Source organism: Gymnoscopelus microlampas, assembly GCF_963454915.1.
Source record: "Gymnoscopelus microlampas genome assembly, chromosome: 1".
Taxonomy (NCBI): Eukaryota; Metazoa; Chordata; class Actinopteri; order Myctophiformes; family Myctophidae; genus Gymnoscopelus; species Gymnoscopelus microlampas.
Window position 1 is genome coordinate 28,029,893 of NC_139962.1, and position 21,804 is coordinate 28,051,696.

General features: G+C 44.5%; 2 protein-coding genes across 5 annotated transcripts in view; both read right to left on the bottom strand.

Moving 5' to 3' along the window:
- The window catches only part of sbf2 (SET binding factor 2), a 144,946-nt gene that overhangs the window by 109,958 nt on the left and 13,184 nt on the right, over nt 1–21,804 (bottom strand). For all 4 annotated transcript variants that reach the window (XM_084065708.1, XM_084065707.1, XM_084065706.1 and 1 more), the window contains exon 2: nt 15,179–15,264. In XM_084065708.1, the coding sequence (XP_083921834.1) occupies nt 15,179–15,264 (86 nt within the window). The remainder of the gene's footprint in view (nt 1–15,178; nt 15,265–21,804) is intronic.
- Nucleotides 4,209–8,727, bottom strand: LOC311051255 (uncharacterized protein). The gene is made up of 2 exons (XM_084065739.1): nt 4,502–8,727; nt 4,209–4,409 (listed from the first exon to the last, which is right to left on the bottom strand). The coding sequence occupies exon 1, from the start codon at nt 8,695–8,697 to the stop codon at nt 4,588–4,590; it is 4,110 nt and encodes a 1,369-aa protein (XP_083921865.1). The 5' UTR covers nt 8,698–8,727; the 3' UTR covers nt 4,209–4,409; nt 4,502–4,587.

Below are 21,804 nucleotides of genomic sequence, written 5' to 3' on the forward strand. Positions count from 1 at the left end.
TAAAAATCAACTAGTAACTAAACATTTCAAATAATTATAATGGAGTCAAAGTACAATATTTGCCTTTGAGATGTAGTAGAGTAGAAGTAAAATGATAGAAAATGAGAAATATTCAAGTAAAATAAAAATACATAAAAACTTTACTTAAAGGACTTCATATAATTGGTCCTCACTAATACTCGTGATAAAATGGTACCATTTTTTTCTACTTGGTCTGTGTCTCGTAGCAGGGCTGTGGACAGTCCAGAAACCGTCTACCAGTGACATCATCATTAGGCAGGATTTTTTTTTCCAACAAGATTTCAAGCTTATTATTTAGATTTTTATTAACGCGAGAACAATGGCTTCTATTATTGCATTGCAACTTTCCAGGAATAGAAAGCCTGCAGTTTCTATTAGCTTGGATTCCTCATCGATGATGTCACTGGTAGACGGTTTCTGAACTGTCCACAGCCCTCCTCTGAGACACAGACCGAGTAGAAGAAAATGGTACCATTTTATCATGAGAATTAGTGAGGACCAATTATATGAAGATGGGTTGAAAATGGGTGAAGTCGTCCTTTAAGTACAGTACTTGAGTACATTTACTCAGTTACTTTCCACCACTGGTTACAAGGTATCATAAAGGTCTTTCAATGCTCTGATGCTGCTTTGCCAGCTATTGTCACAATGGTAGACTAGGTAGATCGATAAAAAATATGTACTATAAAATTACTGTAAATGAATCCACGAGCCTAATCGCAAGTTCTGAAAGAGACGTTTGGTTTTCCTCTTGCCTAACATGAATGGCAGGAATGAGTGAGGACACACCTTTTGTCTGGAAGCTCCAGACTGACCTTGATGTTCTATGTTGGTCAAAGTTGTCAACTAATACACCCCTACCCAGCTAATACATGCCGCCACACACACACACACACACACACACACACACTAGGGATGGGCAATATTATCGATATCACGATATATCGCGATATTTTATTTCGCGATACTGTATCGATATTCCAGTATCGATATCGCGATTTTTTTTGGGAGAAAAAAAAAAAATTTGATTTTTTTTTTTATTATTATTTTTTTGCTTTTTCAGATACAGGTTTTATGAAAAACATTCAAAGAACCTATCACAGATCTGCAGCTACCCAATATGTAGTGTATATATAAACAATATGTAGTTGTGATATATGTATATATCGCAATATATCGCAATATATCGCAATATTTCGCAATATATCGCAATATATCGCAATATATTGCAATATATTGCAATATCGTGATACGACCCAAGTATCGTGATACGTATCGCAATATAATCGTATCGTGACCCAAGTATCGTGATACGTATCGTATCGTGAGATTGTTGCCAATACCCATCCCTAACACACACACACACACACACACACACACAATGAATCAAAGTAAAAACAGGAAAACTACTCCATAGACAGATAAGATGGAGCTGAAGCCATTAGATATATTTACTACATACGGTATACTGTATATACGGTATTATAGAGCCAATAATTAAAACGATTTATATGCACACAGGAGCCGGCTATAATTTCGTTCAGGGTGGTGCTTTTGTGTTCGAGTACATATCTGCAGACATTTTTCAATTAATATACATATACACAAGACAAGGACATAAAAGAGGCAAACAGTTGGAGTTAATTTAACTACCAAAAAACGGCAACATGTTGTTTTTTCAACACGGTAATAAAAATTCCATTCCATCCCAGCCCTACTGCCATGCAACGTTCCCGACAGTGTTAACACTTAAACCCGGCCCGGACCGCTGGCGTAGCGGTCAGGTCACCTAGGCTCAATCCCTCAGGGCTTTATACTAGTGTCTTTTCTGTTTTTGCTCTACATTTGATCGAGCGTCGCAACACAACACGGTGTGAGCTTGTAGATCTGCCATTTTCTGGTTTTCACCCGACTACAGATGCTGGGGTTTAAGTGGTTAACACTAAGGCTAGATGCAAAAAGAGATAACAGCTATACAGGATTCAGAAATTCAGAAAGTTGCGATGATGTTTTCAAGACTTGATACTTGCTAAAAGACAGATGCTAAACCCTAACCCTCTGATAATAAAAATAGATTAAGTCTGTTGATGAAGCCATTATAAACAGTTTCTATTAAGATATACAAAGATGCAAGGTTTCATGCATAGGAGAAGGAGGTATAGAATGGAGAAGGTGGAAATCAGAGGGTGACTTCACTCAAAGCTCACCAAGTATCATCACCGTCTATATTAAAACATGATTCATAAGTTGCTCTTAGTTAGCAATGCTGTTGTTATTATTACTCATCACATGAAACAATGCTTATAATTACATTAGCATAGTCAAAATGTTACCATAAACAGTCATCCAAGACATTCCTTTGGCCTTTGCATGTTTCATTTATTTTTAAACACACGTAACAAAATCAAATACTCACACACACACCCCCACACTAAATTTAATTATTCTAAGATTTTAATCTATGATTGGTTGAGAGCTCTTTCTACTGAATCATTTTAGAGAAGTGGTTGATTGTCAAAGTGATTCCAGGGGGTCCCAGTAAAATGAGGAGCATTTTACTCATTTTAACTATATTTTATACTTCAGCTACTCATAAATAGGCGATCTACAAGCCTGTGAGCTTGTGGATCAGCTATTTTCAAAACATCTTGAAAAATCATGGAGAAAAAGAAAAAAATACATATCAATTTGGGCGTCCTTGACATGAAAACATTTCAGAACCACTGTTTTAGAGAACCATTTCTAAATTGAATTTAAAAGATCCTGGAAGGTTTCAGCTCAAACAAACTGAAAAGAGGTGCTGCTTAAAATAAGTAGAAGGCTTAGTGCTACGCTCTATGCAAGTTTATTAAGTAAAAAACATGACAATTCAAAACATCCAAGTTTTTTACATTTTCTTTTTTGTTGGTGTTGTTTTTTGGGGAGGCTTTATTATTTGATAGTGACAGTTGAGAGAGACAGGAAATGTCTCTCTAAAAAAGGGGACTCGCTGATATTTGGGGTATTTTACGGCCATGTGTTATGTGCCCTAATCACTTGGGATGACCATGTTTTTGCTTTTTGATTTAATGAATGAATTACTTTTTGTTTTTTGCCGCCGAGTATGGCGCCTCGTTCCTAAACTACGGCAGAACTGACGGAAAATAAAGTTTTTATTTTGATAGAAACCCAGGTAACATGTCAATCGGGATATGACAGGAAAATACAAGCGACGGAACCCCTATCATCGACTGACCAAATAAATGGGACAGACTTAATTGATGAATCAATTCTTACTGACATACTACAACCTCCAGAACAGCTGACCATCTATTGGACGAGCACAGCACCGTGCCTTGACCTGTTGGAGGGGACAGGGGGCTGCATATGTAGTACAGACACAAAGTACTGACCTCTCCCCTTCCAGAGACCTGGCCCTTCCGTGGCAGATGAGAGCTGAGCTGGTTCATATAATCTCCACTCGCTTGAAAAAGATTAGAAACACATTTTTCCTTGCACGAGTTGTAAACGCTTTTTCTTGGTGCATTCTTCATCTGTGGTTATTTAGTTTGCTGGGGGCCTGTTGTGACCGCAAAATGCTTTTCGTGCTCAGCTCTGTCCGCCTTTTTTTTTCTCCTCCTGCAGATGTACTCCTTAATGTTTGTAAATGACTCATTGCCCTTGTTCACGGAGTGGGGAAAATCTGCAAATAATAACGGTTTACATACCAGCCGAAAAACAAAGCCAAAATGCAAATTGCTTAGTGGGTCTGTTAAACACTATGGTGTATCTTCATTAAAGCTTCAAAGCTGGAATCCCAATCATTTGGCCCTCAACCAAGGTCTGTCACACACCACATACACAGTCGCATGTAACAGAGTGCAAGAATGGACCAGTGGAGGTCCATTTTTACACACTCACTGAAATGAATACTCCAGATAGTGAGCAAGTCAACTTCAGCAACAAGAGGTTTACAAAGCACATACAGTACATTCAAGAGATACAATTCCAGGTGCTGGTACAAGAAAACATTCACATTTGGAGGTTAATGTGTCACGTGTAAATGTAGAAAATGGATAGAAAATTGAGCACACTGGATCATGCTCCCAAAGTGGATTCATTTGATTACCACCAAGGTGAATACTCCAGATAGTGAGCAAGTCAACTTCAGCAACAAGAGGTTTACAAAGCACATTGTGGGACACTGATCAAGGCCAAGACACAGATAGGCAGGGTACAAGCCCAATGAAGGGTTTTTATTCAACCTCTTAGCTCAGAGAGCTCTTGTTATTACGTTATTTGGCAAACTTAAATCATAATAGGGAAATCAACATAAATTCCTCCCAGGTCTGGGGACATTTTCCATTCACATTCACATTTGGTGTTTAAAGCTCGATCCATCAGGTTGCCTATGAAAATAAAAGAGACATTCTTTTAGTTCTCAAATTCACACACAAAGTCATTTAACGGTGTAGGGAATTTAATGTGGGATCTCACTCACCGCCCGAAAGCACCTGTCCAGTCACCAGGAGAGCCAGTGGAGAATGAGGCAGAGTGGCTGCGCTTTTAAATGTTTGTGGGCCACACCTAACTGGCCAGCGCAGGTGTGCGGAGTTGGGGCTGATTCATGATGAGGACAGGTAGGTACCGCCCCTCTATGACGTGTCCCAGGCTGCGCTGCTGTCTGTCTGGCCTCTCTCTGCCTCTCTCCCACTGCTTCTCCCTGGTGAGGTGCTTACCTGTCGGGCGGCGCCCTAGTGAGACTCCACATATCCCCCCCCTAAGCCCACCGCCTGTGCCGGGGGCTTCATTTCCTTCCTCCTCATACATCCTGGACAGGGCGTCTGCGTGCGGGATGTCCTTTCCAGGCCGGTGCTCCACCCTAAAGTTGTAGTCCTGGAGTTCCAAGAACCAGCGCGTCACCCTCGCGTTCCTGTCCTTGTTTGTCGCCATCCACTTCAATGGTGCGTGATCTGTAATGAGAGTGAAAGTGCGTCCCCATAGATAGTAGCGGAGGTGGTGTATGGCCCACTTCACCGCCAAACACTCTTTTTCAACTGTTGCATAGTTTTTCTCGTGGTCTAACAGCTTCCTGCTCACATACGTCACTGGGTGTTCCTCGCCATCGATGACCTGGGCGAGGACCGCTCCAAGCCCGGTGCCGGACGCGTCCGTGTGCAGGAGGAACGGCTGGCTGAAGTCGGGGGCCTTTAACACCGGCTCCTCACAGAGTGCGCTCTTCAGCCGCTGAAACGCCGTCTCCGTTTCGTCCGTCCAGGTTACGTGGTGCGGTAGTTTCTGCCTGGTTAACTCATACAGCGGGGCTGCAACAGTAGAGTAATTGTTAATAAACTTCTGATAATATGATATTAGTCCGAGAAACGACTTTACTTGTTTTTTCGTAGTGGGACGGGGCCAGTCCCGAACGCGCTCCACCTTGCGCGTCTGTGGCTTCACACAGCCCCGGCCAATCGTGTAGCCGAGGTAGTCGGTCTCGGTCAGCCCGAGACGGCACTTCTTGGCGTTGGCGGTCAGCCCGGCGCGTCTGAGGGCCTCGATTACTGCGTCTAGGTGCTGTAGGTGTCGGCCCCAGTCGCAGCTGTGTACGACGATGTCGTCCAGGTAGGCTGCGGCGTAGGCGCGGTGCGGCCGCAGGATTCGGTCCATGAGCCGCTGGAACGTGGCGGGGGCCCCGTGTACGCCGAACGGCAGCACCGTGTACTGGTAGAGGCCCTCGGGTGTGGAGAAGGCCGTCTTTGCTTTGGCCCGGTCCGTCAGTGGTACCTGCCAGTACCCCTTGGTCAGGTCGAGGGTGCTGACGAACCGGGCCGGGCCGAGGCGCTCGATGAGCTCATCGACGCGCGGCATCGGATAGGCGTCGAACGTGGAAACGTCATTCAGCTTCCTGAAATCGTTGCAGAACCGCAGGGAGCCGTCTGGCTTGGGGACGATAACAATGGGGCTGGACCAGGGGCTGTACGACTCCTCGATGACGCCGAGCTCCAACATCTTGGCCACCTCTTCTTTAATCGCCACCCGTCTAGCTTCTGGAATCCGGTAGGGCCGTTGGCGCACCACTTTCCCTGGCGTGGTGCGTATGTCATGCCGTATGGCGTTCGTCCGTCCAGGCAGGTCGGAGAATACGTCTCGGCTCCGTCCCAGCAGCTCCTTGACGTCCTGGCTCTGCGCGGGGGAGAGGTCCTCTCCGAGGGGAACCGGGGGCAGGCTCGGCGGGGCGGACGTGGCGAGTAGGGCGGGTAGGGACAGCGGCGGCGTGGCGTTCCATTTCTTCAATATGTTGATGTGGTATATCTGGTGGCCCTTCCTCCGGCCGGGCTGTGCCACCTTATAGTCGACGGGCCCCATCTTCTCGACCACCTCATACGGCCCTTGCCATTTGGCGAGGAATTTGCACTCGCTGCTGGGAACGAGGACCAACACCTTCTCCCCCACCTGGAGCTCACGGAGAGTGGCGCCCCGGTTGTACGTGCGCGCCTGGTCCCGCTGCGCCTGCTCCATATGCTCACGCACCAGGGGCCAGATCGCCTTGGCCCTGGCCTGGAGGCGCTCAATGTGGTCCACGACGCTGCGGTGGGGGGAGGGTTGACTCTCCCAGGTCTCCTTGGCGATGTCGAGCAATCCACGGGGTCTCCTGCCGTACACCAGTTCGAAGGGGGAGAACCCCGTGGACGCCTGCGGCACTTCCCTGATGGCAAACAGTACAAAAGGGATCAACTGGTCCCAGTCTTTCCCATCAACAGTGGTTAGTTTTTTCAACATTTTCTTTAGTGTCTGATTAAATCTCTCCACGAGACCGTCAGTCTGAGGGTGATATACAGAGGTGCGTATACGTTTCACTTTTAGCCATTTGTACAGCAGCGTCATAACCCTCGACATAAAACACGTGCCTTGATCAGTAAGGACCTCCTCGGCTATCCCCACCCGGCTAAACATCATCATAAGTTCGTGGGCCACGGCTTTGGCCGAGGCGGTCCGTAGGGGAATGGCCTCTGGGTATCGAGTGGCATAATCAAGAATTACCAGAATGTAGCGGTGTCCGCGGCCGGACTTTGGCAGCGGGCCCACGATGTCCATGGCGAGACGTGAGAATGGCGTGCTGATGATGGGTAGCGGGACCAGTGGGTTGTGGAACGTGGGTCGGGGGGCGGACTTCTGACACTCCGGGCAGCCCTTGCAAAAATCTTCCACGGCCCGCTTAACACCGGGCCAGTAGAAGCGGGCTAGAATGCGCTCGTGTGTCTTTTTCACCCCCAGGTGAGCACCCAACTGGTGCGTGTGTGCTAGGTACAGGACTCGTGACACATATGATTTAGGCACAAGCAGTTGTTCTAACGTTTCCCCCCCCTCGTCTATCACTCCTCTATACAATAGTCCATTTTTAACAAGAAAGTACGGGGGCTTTAGTGTACTCACCCCGTCACATTTCTTCCCATCAATGGCGGCGACACTCTGACGCGCCATCTCCAGCGTGGGATCGCACCACTGGGCGGTGGCGTACTCCCCCCCCCTCGGGGTTTCGGGCGACTCGGGCCTGGGGAATTCGGCGAACGGGTCGGGGTCGCTCGCCGCAGTCGAGACGGCGCGGCCTGGCGGAGAATGGACCTCCTCTTCTCCTGCGCTCGCCTCCTCGTCGTCCGCTGCTGGGGCGCCTGGAGCCTCTTCTGGCGAGGCGCCGCTCTCGGAGCCGGGGGAGGTGGGCCGAAACGCCGGGCAGGCGTGTAGTGGAGCTGGGGGTCCGCTGCGCTCTGCGCGGCGGCGTCGTCGGTGGGGCGGCTTCTTTTGCAGGCCGGGCTTCCAGTACCGCTCGAATAGGACGCAGTCCACGCCGATCAACAGCGGCACGGGGAGGTTCGGCACCACCCCCGCTGGCACCACGGCGTCTCCCCGTGGTGTCTGGACCCGCAGCTGCGTCACCGGGTAGTGGCGGACGTCGCCGTGTACACACGACACGGGCACGGTGGCGGTGGAGAGGCGGCCTGCCAGGTCGGCGCGGACCAGGGTGACGGCGCTGCCCGAGTCGAGGAGCGCGTGGGCGTCAGCGCCGTCTATCTTCACCGGCAGTCGGGCGTGGCGTCGAGGTCCAGTACCGGTGTGCAGGCAGGGGCGAGCCGGGTCGGAGCTGGCGGCGGTCCCCATTGACACGTCGCGGTCTCGGTCGGGGCAGGACCAGGAAATGTGGTCGGCTTGGCCACATACATAGCAGCGTCTCTGCTGGGCGCCCCGGCCGGGGCCCTCGGCGACGGCCGCGTCGGTGCGGTTGGTGGACGGCGGTGGCGGCTGGGCCCTCCGGCGGTCACGGCTGGGTTTTTCGTCTGGCGCCGTCTTGGGTGCGTCAGCGCGCGTGGACCTCATCATCTCAACGCTGACTTGGTGATTTTCCAACAGAGCTACGAGGGCCTCCAGTGAGGTTGGGCTCACCTGCGAGGCGTAGCGGCGTGCGTCGGGCGGCAAGGATCGGATGCATCTGTCAATGACGATTCGGTCGATTATGGGTGGCTCTCCTCCACTCGTCAGCCAGCTGTGCGTGGTGCGTAACAGGCTCGCTATTTGGGGCCGAGGTGGCTGGGCCGGCTGGTAGGCCCAGTGGTGGAACCGCTGCGCCCGGGCGGGCAGGCTGTAGCCCTGGCTGGCCAATATCGCTTCTTTCAGCTTACGATAGTCTCTGGCATCTGCCATGGTCAGGTCGCGACAAACCCGCTGTGATTCGCCCGTCAGGAAAGGCGCCAGGAGCGAGGCCCATTCTGCTGCCGGCCATCTCTCCCTGGCTGCGGTCCGCTCGAATACCTCAAGATAAGCTTCTATGTCGTCGTCTGGTGACAATTTAGTGAGCACCTCCCGCGGTGCGCGAGTCGTAGAAACATCTCTGGAGATGCGGTCGATTAATTTTTGTACCGCTGCCTGTAAGTCAGTTTGGCTTTTCAGAAGCGCAGTTAAAGCGGTAGAGTGCTCCATGCTGTGGCTTCTTGACGTAGATCAGTGTTACCCGTATTCTCCACCATATGTGGGACACTGATCAAGGCCAAGACACAGATAGGCAGGGTACAAGCCCAATGAAGGGTTTTTATTCAACCTCTTAGCTCAGAGAGCTCTTGTTATTACGTTATTTGGCAAACTTAAATCATAATAGGGAAATCAACATAAATTCCTCCCAGGTCTGGGGACATTTTCCATTCACATTCACATTTGGTGTTTAAAGCTCGATCCATCAGGTTGCCTATGAAAATAAAAGAGACATTCTTTTAGTTCTCAAATTCACACACAAAGTCATTTAACGGTGTAGGGAATTTAATGTGGGATCTCACTCACCGCCCGAAAGCACCTGTCCAGTCACCAGGAGAGCCAGTGGAGAATGAGGCAGAGTGGCTGCGCTTTTAAATGTTTGTGGGCCACACCTAACTGGCCAGCGCAGGTGTGCGGAGTTGGGGCTGATTCATGATGAGGACAGGTAGGTACCGCCCCTCTATGACGTGTCCCAGGCTGCGCTGCTGTCTGTCTGGCCTCTCTCTGCCTCTCTCCCACTGCTTCTCCCTGGTGAGGTGCTTACCTGTCGGGCGGCGCCCTAGTGAGACTCCACAACATGTACAGTACATTCAAGAGATAAAATTCCAGGTGCTGGACACAAAAAAACATTTACATTTGAAGGTTAATGTGTCACGTGTAAATGTAGAAAATGGATAGAAAATAGAGCACACTGGATCATGCTCCCAAAGTGGATTTATTCGATTACCACCAAGGTCGGTGACACATCTTCCTCAGATAGGTTGTAATCTGAGGAAGAGTCAATGTCAACTTGCTGGTAATCGAATAAATAAACTATGGAAGCATGATCCAGTGTGCACTGTGCAAACTTAAACTTCTGCATCAATTGCGGTGACCTGATAGCTGAGTAGTTAGGGCGCAGGCAGAGAGTCCCCGGTTTGATTCCCAGCCGGACCAATTTTGCTGCATGCTAATCTCTCTCCGTGTTTCCGGTCTCTCTCCAATGTACACTTAGTGTAAAGGCTCAGAGAAAGGCCAAAAATAAGTTCAACCTCACAACAACCCTGCAGTCCTTCAACCTCTGCTTTGCTTTAATGCTCTCTCTTATTGAGCATTACTCTTATTGCAACACATTTTGCCTAAATCAGTGAAAACAAAGAGGCTGTTTTGCCGCCAAAGGGCACATAAATCCTTATGTTTGCTGAGCATAGCGTGACTAATTACATTTTATTAGAATGAGAGCCATCATGTCTCACGCTGTATGAGCATTGGTGTGGGTGGGTTTAGCTGACACTATGAAGATGCTTTAACCACATTAACCATGGCATCCCTATTTTTGCCATTTCATTGTCTGCAACAAATCTCAAAATGTTTCTAAATTTGTCAAAAATGTTTGTCGAAAATAGCACGTCTACAAGAGACACATTGTGAACTTGCGGATTGGCTACTGTCAAATAGGCAAAGTATAAAATATGGCTTAAGTACAATAAGTGGTTAAAGAGGACCCCCTGCAAAGGGGTGGAATACGAAACCACACACTCATTCTCTCCCTCTCTCTGTCACACACGCACACAAACAAGAGACACACTTAAAAACATCTGCAATCACTAAGTTAATAGTTCTGGCTTAACTACGCTCCTTCTATATTTAAACATTGTCACACAAGAGACACACACAGGTTATCAAGAACATCTGCAATCCCTAAGTTAATAGTCCTGACTAAACTAGACCTTTTCTATATTTAAACATTGTCACACAAGAGACACACACAGGTCATCAAGAACATCTGCAATCACTAAGTTAATAGTCCTGACTAAACTAGACCATTTCTATATTTAAACATTGCTGCCATTTCGGGATGCTTAAGGCATGACGCTGAGACAATGCTGCTGTAGCTCATCCCTCGGAGACGGCTTGAGAGGAGACACAACGACCGCTTGTCTGTGCCATAACTCACAAGGCAGCCATGATGGCCACCAACGGGCTGGGTGACTCATGCAGGAAGAGGCCTGCACGCTCCACAAACCAACCACCCCTGAAACGATGTCAATCTGGCCTTCAATAACAGCTTGTGTCTCCCCTTTAACGACCTGAACAACAAGGCCTGCACTGCAACAACAGGCCCTTGACGATGTCCAACATCATCACACTTCAGCTGCAGTTGACGCAAATTAAAACGTGCAAACAAAAAGCATCAATCCAACCCACATCCGAGGAGAGGCAAATTTGTTTATACGTTGTCGCACAATCCTTTCCACATTTTTGTCCAATCAAATAAATGTGGCGGCGTTCAACCTTTTTTTTTGTCGTTTGTGTCGGGCAACACTTATATAAGGGTTGTGTAACAAAGTATAAAATGGCCTTCCTTAGTAAATCTTGCAGTACATGACACCACTAGTAGATAAGAGATAGTAGGTCCATTTTTACATGTCTCCATCCATCGTGCATGAAAACATTATGCAACATGTTGGATGTTCGCTGCACCCTGCACTGTTTCTCTGCACTGGCGTGGTCCATTGGTTTTTAACGTGGGGTCTGGGGATCCCCAGGGGTCCTTGACGATGTTCCAGCCAGGGGGCCCCCAGCTAAATGATTGATAGCAAGAACCAAATGGACATTCATGAGTCTCTAACTCAGAGTGTACAAACAGAACCAAATGCACCCAGGGCCATGAGGGTTCCATTTTGTACACTCTCAGAGATAAATTAACACATAGGATTTTACAGTGTAGATTGGGGTCCCAGAGATAAAAATCAAATCAAAATGGGGGTCAATGGGGGGCGCTCGTGGCGCAGTGGTAAAGTAGCTGCACAGTGTGCCCACCACCACAGAGTCTGGGGGTTTGAATCCACCGCGGTCTACGAACACAATTGGCCCGTGTTCTGGGAAGGGAAGCCAGGGCGGGGGAGGGTGATATTTGTCACTACACGTAATCCTATGGCCTGGGGCAGCACTTGTCAGCAGGAGTGTTGGGCGGGAGGAGTAGGACAGAGGCTCTACGTCCTCCCGGTGGGGGCTCCTCACTGGCAGGTGAGTAAGTAGGATATAACAGCAACACACAGAAATGTGTGTGGGGGCCTGGACCGCTACGCCAGCGGTCCAGGCCTAGGATCAATGTAGCCTGACAGCACGTTGTGGGTTCGACTCCCGATCCCGACGGCATTTGCTGCGTTTCTCTCTCCATTTCCTGTCAAATAAAAGGCATGAAAGCCCAAAGATAAATCTTTTTTTTTTTTCAATGTGTGTGGGGAGGAAATAATTGGTATAACGAGGGGAGGAAAAGGGGTAAAAAGCAACAACAAAAAAAGCTACCAAATGAAAGAGGTGAAAGACAGCTAGTGGTGGTGATGACCTTCAATCAAAAGGTTTCAGCTTAACAGAGAGCATGCGTACCGAGGAACAGGAGCTACAACCGCTGCGCAGGAAATGGACCAGAGCAACTCAGCTGTCTACCAAGTTTACCAGCACACTTGCAGCCAGGAATTCATTCACTTATTACAGCCAGGAATGTGCAGGTCTCTACGAAAACCATCTGCTAACATGGCTGAATCAGTCCTCGCTTTGATTTCTGTAGTGGAAAAACACTGGCTTTTTCACAGTTACTGGGGAAGGCAAACTGGACAATTATAGAAGTGAAACACACCACCAGGTATTGAAGAAAGAAAAGATATTAAAAACACGAGATAAACTAGTGTGAATCAATTTGACCTTATTAGTTTGGACTACATGATAATTAAATATTGAAATAGCACATACTGTAAATAAAAGCAATATGTATTCAATAGTTGTTTGTTTTATTGTTTACAAAACAAACTTAGACAAAACTTCCAAGTGCTCTGCATGAGAGTTGAGTCACTGCTCGTCTCACATCAGCAACCCAGATGTATGCTTTCTTTTAAACGTGCATACAGCTAACACAGTAAAATGCTGAGTGTTAAAGGTAGGTAAAAAGGTTTTTGTTAAAGGGTTAATTAGCACTATATTCTGATAGTACTCATTGCTATAGACTAGAGTGTTTGTTCAGTAACAGGGGTCTCTCTATCTCTCCAGCTCTTTGATAGACAGAAAATACATTTTCAGGTAGGTGACACCATTTCAGCCAATCAGGAGAGAGTACCCATTTATCAGCTTAATTTTTATAGTGTTCCAGTTCCAATTTTGCATGCTCATTTATTTGTGTCATCAATTCCAATTTCACTTGTTTAATCTGTATCCTGTCCGAGTTCTCTGTCCTGATTCGATAAAATTGGTATCCTGACCTGAAAACGCATTTTCTGTTTAATAAAGAGCTGGAGAGACATGAGACTCCTGTTACTGAACAAACACTCTATAGCAATGAGTACTATCAGAATATAAAGCTATTTAACACTTATTCTAACAAAAGAAAATCACTTACCCTACCTTTAATTTAACTCAGAGATAGTGTTGAGACCAAATTGACCCATTAAGTGTATGTTTCCCTGGACATATTCTCCTTATATCCAGGTAAGATCAAATATTGAATGGCTCCACTCTTACTGTTGACCTCCTTGAAGTAGGGCTCGGCCTTTTCGGTTTGCATTCCTAAAAAGGAAGAGTCACCACCAGCAGTGGGAATCAGATAGCATCGTGGAGGAGAGAGGAAAATCACAAGGGGAGGTTTTCCCAATTAGTGAAGACGGAAGGGGTTGAAGCTAACTTTTGAATAAACAATCATTATGGATTTGGCTGAAACAGGAAATGCCAAGCTCTGTTCCAAATACTCCAAAGGACAAACATGTGTCCTGGAAATATGGGAAGACACTGGGGGTCTTCAAATCTGTCATCTCATAACAAAGGCATTTCTAGACAAGAGTGTGCAGTTTTCCCCTCATTTAGTATGTCTCACAAAAGAAAATTGCTTATCATCAACAACAGTTGCGATCCGGCAGGTGGCACCATGTAAGGCCAGGCTAGAAGGTCACTCACTAACTAGGAAAATACTGTACAACCTGTACATGCGACACATTAACCTCCAAATATTCCAGAGCCATTGTCAGATCTCCTGTTATGCACTCTTGTGATGATTGCCGCATTGCTTGACCAACCCATTTCCACTGGTCTTAGATGAAGCCCCCTTTCAGACACTTGCCTAAACTCAACTTGCAACATTCCCGATTTACATCGTTCCAGACAGCGTGGTCCCTGGTCTAGTAATAATAAATACATAAGACAAGAACCATCCTTACTTAATCTGCATATGGTCTGTGCACTGAAGTGGCTGAACCATGTCGCTTGGAAACATGTGGCTGTCTCATTGGGTTAAGGGAACTAACATTGCTTGTACTGTAAATACAGCTATTTGTACACCTTTAAAATACTCAAATGTCGCTGACATTTTGGACATACAGTATAGTACTGACCAGTAGTGTGCAGTGCACAATCAAGAAAAATTAAGTAGGTACAGTACATGTAGGTAAATGTGTGGACGGTTCTTGCTATTGGCAATTGCAGTTATACTGTACTTTACAGTATAACTTTGCATTTCTGGCATTGCCTCACAACACAGTCTGTAGTTGCCATTTTCAACTGAAGCTCCTGAAATGTACATTTAGCAGGCATGTTCACCCCCAGGAGTAAGGGAAATGTGCTGACAGACAATGAGTTGACTTCTTGGCGAGTGTGACAGTATGATTCGAGCTGAAATGTCATGTACTGCAACCATAGTGAGACCCATAATATTTCGACATTCCATGATATGGCCAACAAATGTCTCCATCTGGAATACTGGTCAAAATGACATGATATTCCAGAAATTCCATGGAAATTACGTCCAAAAGTGACAAACAGATCTAAAAAAATAAATAATTTGACCCAAAGACCAAGGAGATATGATTTTTCGAAGATCTAGACTCCCATCCACTTCCTTGTTAACTTAAAACTTAAAAATGCTGTATCTCGGCTCCTGAGTACTTTTTTCTTTCAATGAAAAATCTTGGCAGTGGGCAAACGCGGCCAGAAATAATTCAGGCAGTGATTAACTAGCTACATTTACAGTGATGAATGCCTGTTAACTAGCTACATTTACAGTGATGAATGCCTGTTAACTAGCTACATTTACAGTGATGAATGCCTGTTAACTAGCTACATTTACTGTGATGAATGCCTGTTATCTACCGTAGCTACCTTTACAGTGATGAATGGCTGTAACAACACTCACCATCTCAACCCCTTGAGGAAAGGCAGTGCCATCCCAGTCCTTCTTGGGGAAGCGATGAATGATCTTTCCACAACCCTCTCCTGAACCTAGGAGTGAATACAACAAAGATCAGTCATAATACATGGGCTTTGCAGGCCAGTATCATCGCATGGAAAGCAATTCAGTGGACACCTGAGAACATCAGCAACCACTCTAAACTTAAGCTACAAACTGACCTCAGACTGTAATAAATGAACAATACATATTCTGTCTCTGCCATTCGCTTTCACACACGCCACCATCGCAGCCTGTAAAATAGTGGAAGACAAGCTCATGCATTAACCACTTAAGTCCTACAATATATATACTGTTGTGCGACAGTGAAGAGTGAAAAAAGAGTGAAAATAGCCGATCTACAAGCTGCCCTAGTGTGACACGTTGTGAGCTTGTAGATCTGCTATATTCACTATATAGAAAAATCTTCTTACATTTTGAAAAAGAAGAAATAAGAAATTTAAACATTTTGATAGTTTACCCACAATAGGGATGCCTTGGTTCATGTGGTTAAGTTTAGTGTAGTCTCAAAAGCTAACAATGTGGTCAAATTATTCATGAGTAGAGTGGTTGTAATCACTGAATCAGTGCAAACCATTTATCTTCTTGAGCAGTCCTAATGTACTGTACGTAAAATGGGGACACTGGGGGAGCACACAAATCATACTCATGTGTGATTTCATGCCTTATATAATATAATATCCCTTCATTCTGTGGTTTGCCACATATGTAAAAGCTGGCAGAGATGAATAGCGCACTGCAGTTTCATAACTTTAAAAAACACATGTTGCTCTTGTAGGATAGTCTTTAAATGGAGTGGGTGGGTGTGCTGTGCATGTGTGTGTGTGTGTGTGTGTGTGTGTGTGTGTGTGTGTGTGTGTGTGTGTGTGTATGTTGTTAAAAAGTTAATGATCAATCGAACGAGCAAGCCAGTCAAGTTTTAGAATATAACTTGTCTCTCATCACCTATAGGTTGGTGAACAATAACAGAGGATTGTAAAAATCTGAGAAAGACTAAAGGTGACTAGGGTATTAACAAGTATTTAATAATATAATATTTTAATAGTTGGCATAAAAGTTGGCATAAAACAAATGGGGTACAATTCAAATTTGAAAGAAACGTTTAGACATGTGGTCTGTGCCTTTTGAATTGTTATTAGAATAACCAATACAAAAATGTGCATGCCTGTATTATAACAAATATAATTATAACAAATATAATTGGCACAGGCCTCTATAGTGCTGTTAAATATGTTAAATGACAGTGAAATTAGAATTTGCAAGTGATATCAGCACAAGAAATACTCACCTCGAGGATAAAAACAATGAGCTGAAATGCATCAGCAGATGGAATCAGTCATAGCCAATAAATACATTACAGGGTTGGATTAAATCAAGATGTTTCACGGGGAATGTGGTCAAAGATTAAGTGTGAAATATTGAACCAGGACCACTAACACAAAGCAGATTACAGGAGGCCATTCATGTATTGGTGATCATGATCTACTGGGCTAAAATGGGAGAGTGGAGTCCAACTTGAACCGGGCCTAACATATGAACTTACAAAGGTCACACTCACTTCCCTCTTCACTGTCAGGTAAAACATCCACTCTTGAGTCAAACTCATACAGTACAGACAATGCAAAAAAACAGCTGGTTACTGCAAGACTGACTAATGTAAGCCGCAACAATTAAATAAACCCCCAAAATGCATGGGGGTAAAAAATACCCCACAAGGCCACATATGGCTGGGTCTTAAAACCTAAATTAGATGTAATAATTCATGTCAACATCTTGTAATGAGTTACAACAAACCCAAAAATGTATTTAAGGAACTATGCTAAGGCATTCTTAATCAACTGATCTGGAAAGCTAATAAACGGAAATGGAATCTAATTAAGAAAGAAGAATTCCTTTCTTCAGCATGCCAAGAATAGTATCTTAAGGACTGTTTTCTCAATATGCAGTTTGTCACACTGTGTTGTGTGGCCACATGATTTCATCTATTTATTATTTTAAGCTCTCAGTCATGCATTCAGTTACTGTAGGACACTGTTTCTGTTTCTGTTTCATTAGGGCAAGGGGGGGAAATGGTGCTGTTACAAGAATAAGACCAGAAAACATCAGCCCAAAGTAGCACATTAATTTCATCTGGATGCATTTTTTCATTTCAATGCTATGCCAAGCGGTATTAGAGGATTCGCTCTCTCAAGTTAAAAACTTGAGTGTTTTTTGAGGAAACCACAGATGTGTACTTTCGTATGTCAAACTGCTATGTTGGTCAGAGATGAAAAGCCTGTCACTGTTATCTGTTTAGAAGTTTTGAGTTAATTATACTTCATCTCACATCCATTTTAAATGACTCCTCACAATTTCTTTACTGCTTTAGGTCATATTGGTTATATTTAATGATAAGTCTGACCTGCTGACATGATCTGCCCGAGAGATACTGTATCTTAACTAATTAGGCATAAAGTTAGATTATAATACAACCTAAAGCTATATATTATTATACTTCACATGGTCTTGGATTCACAGAAATATTCAATAACATTTTAAAACTAATAGTGTCCAATGAGGAATGGAAGTTATGGAAATTATTAATAACACAGTATAATTTATTCTTTGAATGGCTAGGTGGGTCTAGACAGCAGTGAAAAGATGAGCTGCAGAACCACAGCATTTCTGACAACTAAGCTCCCTTGTATCTGGGGAAGAAAAAAAAGAAAGGAAGAAAGATTATCTACTTACTAGGCTAATGGTGTACTTAAAGATGCCCTAGTGTCTGGGCCATACTGTAGGTCAGGTATCATGCAGAGGGGAGACAGAATTACTTAGACAAACAGATGAATTAACTGCTACAGACACCACACACACACACACACACACACACACACACACACACACACACACACACACACACACACACACACACACACACACACACACACACACACACACACACACACACACACACACACACACACACACACACACACACACACACACACACACACACACATCTCAGCGGGCCGCTACAACCCTCCTGCCCCAAGTGACTCAAGCCTGCTGTCAGCAACTCCATGAATGCTTGACCTCTGTCAAAGAAGGAAGGTAATCAATCTTGATGAGGCTCTGGGGCCTGTGTGTGGGGATGGGAGTCATTTATTTGTTCCATGGGGACTATGTGTGTATTAGTTTGTAAAGAACCTGCTGGATAGTATATAATGGTGGTGATGTTCACCGACAGTGAATGAACCAGGTCAACAGTATCATGCTGACAAACCGTATCTACACATCTTCACAGCCCCTCTGGCTGAGATCTTTGAGTATTCCAGGCTCCAACTTTCAAGCATGACAATAAATGACAGCATTCTTTGCATTCTGTGAGGCTGCATGCTATATTAAAGCAGGCCGCGCTGTCAGATATTACCCCCATGATAACAATAAACCCCACCATTGGCCATGATAATGCAACCCAGGCCTGAACATGGACATGCTAATTTCAACATCCACTTTCAATAAGAAGAATAAAAGAGAAAAAATACAGCCAATTCAGTCAGTCAAAGAAAATTGATGTGTATTCTCATCAAAAGCATAAAACCATGGAACACTGAACCACAGAACTTTTCACATACGATAAAACTGGGTATTCTCTTTATCGACTCCATGTGTTAGGTAGAGCAGAAAAAGTTAAAAGATACAAGTTAACAGTGTTTGAAAAAAAACTTGTAAAACTTAGAAGCACTGAGCAGATGTCAAACCTATGAAGCCAAACCATAAACAAAACCATTAAGCAATAAGTACTGGGCTGTTTCTCTTGTGCGCCTAAACGAAACTAAAAAGAAAACAGGGTTCATTACCCTGCCTGCATGCTAGAGATCATTTAAACGGCTAACCATGTATACTAAGTGAAAAAAATCACTATCTGTTTAGGACAAATTAACCGGAAAAAAAGAAATAAAGACTAGCAGCGTTGCACGCTCGTTCCATTTTTCACTGGATTTAACCACTTATGCCCCATTGCCAAAATTCTTCATAACAATGCTTTTTCTACCACAGGCCACAGCACAGTTCAACGGTCTACACCTGAACCGTCCTACTCTGTCCAGAGCCTTGATAACTTTATCCTCTTGGATTTATTTCACTGTATGTATCAAACTAGAGTCTCGGGCGCCCCTCGACCCCATCCGCTGCGCGGGGCTTTGTGTTTGTTGGTCCCTCCGTGTCCCTCTCTCTGTGTCCGTGTCGCTGCAGCACAGAGTGGGCAGTAGAGATGGGATTTATGGCTCTTTTAAGGGAGGCGGATCGTGGGGTTCCTTTCCTTTCAAAGAGGCGTTGTGAATACTGGCTCATTTATGGCTCAGGTGTATATTATAGATACGTAAAAATAGATATAAATATGTATGTATTCATATGTCATATAATAATACATGATTATAGTATATGATGTTATGATATATAACATTGTATTGCAATAAGTATTGTGTGACATCGTGGCAAATGGTGGCGAGGCAATAGATTAGCATTGTTGGTATTATTATGACGTTGGCCCCCCCGTTGGCCCCCCCCCCCATACAATGCAGAGGCGAAGAGAGAAGCCCTACTGTATATCCAAAAAGTCTAACCTAAATGTACTGAAATGTGCTCGAAGACGGGACTTATCTCTAATGTATTATAGGATATCCAGTGTTGCTGGCCACCATGGCGCCACAAATTCTATAGTATCACTATTTAAAAACAAATGTTTTAATTGTAATGACGACAATTGTCGCATATGGACACCAGAGTAAATGTGGTTGAGGGGGAATGGCAGTTAAGTTTCACTTTCCTTTTTTTATGGCTTGTATTCTAAACTAAACAAAAGGCTTTGTTCTGAAACTGTAGTTGATAAAGAAAGACACATTAGAAAACATTACCAGAAGACAGGTGACTGATTCACTTTATTTGGACAATGTTCTCTCCGGAAACATTACGTTTTATTTTTGGTTTTAGTGGCATGTCTTTTTATTCTCAATGGCTTGTCTTTTCAATTGAACAGAAGTCGTTGCTCTGAAACCGTAACTGATAAAGAGACATCTGACTGATAAAGACTTATTAAGGAAATCACCTCAGTGGAAAACATTTCCAGAAAGACAGATGACTGTTTAGCTTTATTTGGATGCTGTTGAACTTGTACTTGAGACGACATCTTTTTTCACTCCATTCAAGTACTGTTACATGATACAGATATTCTCTGTACACATTTACAAGCAATCAAATCATGTGTAACTGGGGATGCAAATGGGAATGGCTCCATTGCGGATCTCTGACTTCATGTGTCCTGTCTGTGACATCAGTCATCTATGATGTACAGTATGATTCCAAATTTGGGCCAGCTTTCAGCCTGATCACAGTGCTGGCAGTGATGTTGCTAGGTTTTCAATGTAATGGGTCCCGGGACCCAAGGGTGGTCTTTTAGATGGGTCCCAGGGACATTTTACGAGTCCCACAAAAATGCACAGCGTTTAACTCGTGTTTCATCTTATATGGTTATAATATGTTTATATTCATGCAGAACATGTCTCTGAAAGAAATCTACACATTCCAAATCTGACAACTTTAATATTTGCAAATTGTATGCAAACAGTGCAAAGTATATGCAAACAGAACAGTATATAAAGTAAATTAAATAGCACCAATATAGGCTTGCTATTTTAATATAGCAAAATATAAATATAAAAACGGCTATATAAATAGAATATTTTTATATAAATATAAGATGCTTCATATCCATATGAGTAAAATTGCCGGGATGGTGTGTTTAATTTTCGAACACAGTTCTTATATGAGGCGATCTAAGATTCCCCAATGAGGATTTCAACACAAAAAATAAAGCCACAAACCAGTGGAACAGCGCCCTCTACCGACAGTGACGTCAGGACTTCAGTGCTCTATTAGCTCCGGATACACACACAGACAGACACACCCTCTTAGGGATGGCTAGACTCCTGCAGAGCCAACGCTGTAAAAAATGCCCATCCCTACTGCATACGTGGATTGGGTTTTTATAAAACTTGGTTGGATTGATCAGTAGGCTGCCCCAGAGTAAGAGACTATTATATTTTGAAATGAAAAGGTCAAAGATCACAAGTAAGCTCAAAATTACAAATTAATTTGTCATGTCCACTAGGGGTCACTAGCAGTTATGTGTCATTATGAATATCTTTCGAAGGGATCACTGGCAACCTTTGCTGCAAAAATCTAAATGGGTACAGTATATGCAACCACTGGACACCACTTTAATGTCTGCATAGGGCACAGTCCCCTTTCTGTGTAATATGCTGTCAAGATCAAAGAAAACTTCCCAACTCTGGTATCGGTCCATAGTCACTACTACTGAAGGCTGGACAATAATGGCAAATGCACATTTCATGTTATTACACCATGTTGAGAAATGTTGGTGTCTCGAAGCATTTGTGTGAAAATCCTAAACACATCAGCTAAAAGCCCCTTTGTGTGCCAACTGATGAGTCAATTAAGTCTTATGGGAGAGCAATATCAAACTACGAGCAATTCATTGCTGAAACACTCGTTATCAACATTTTTCATAT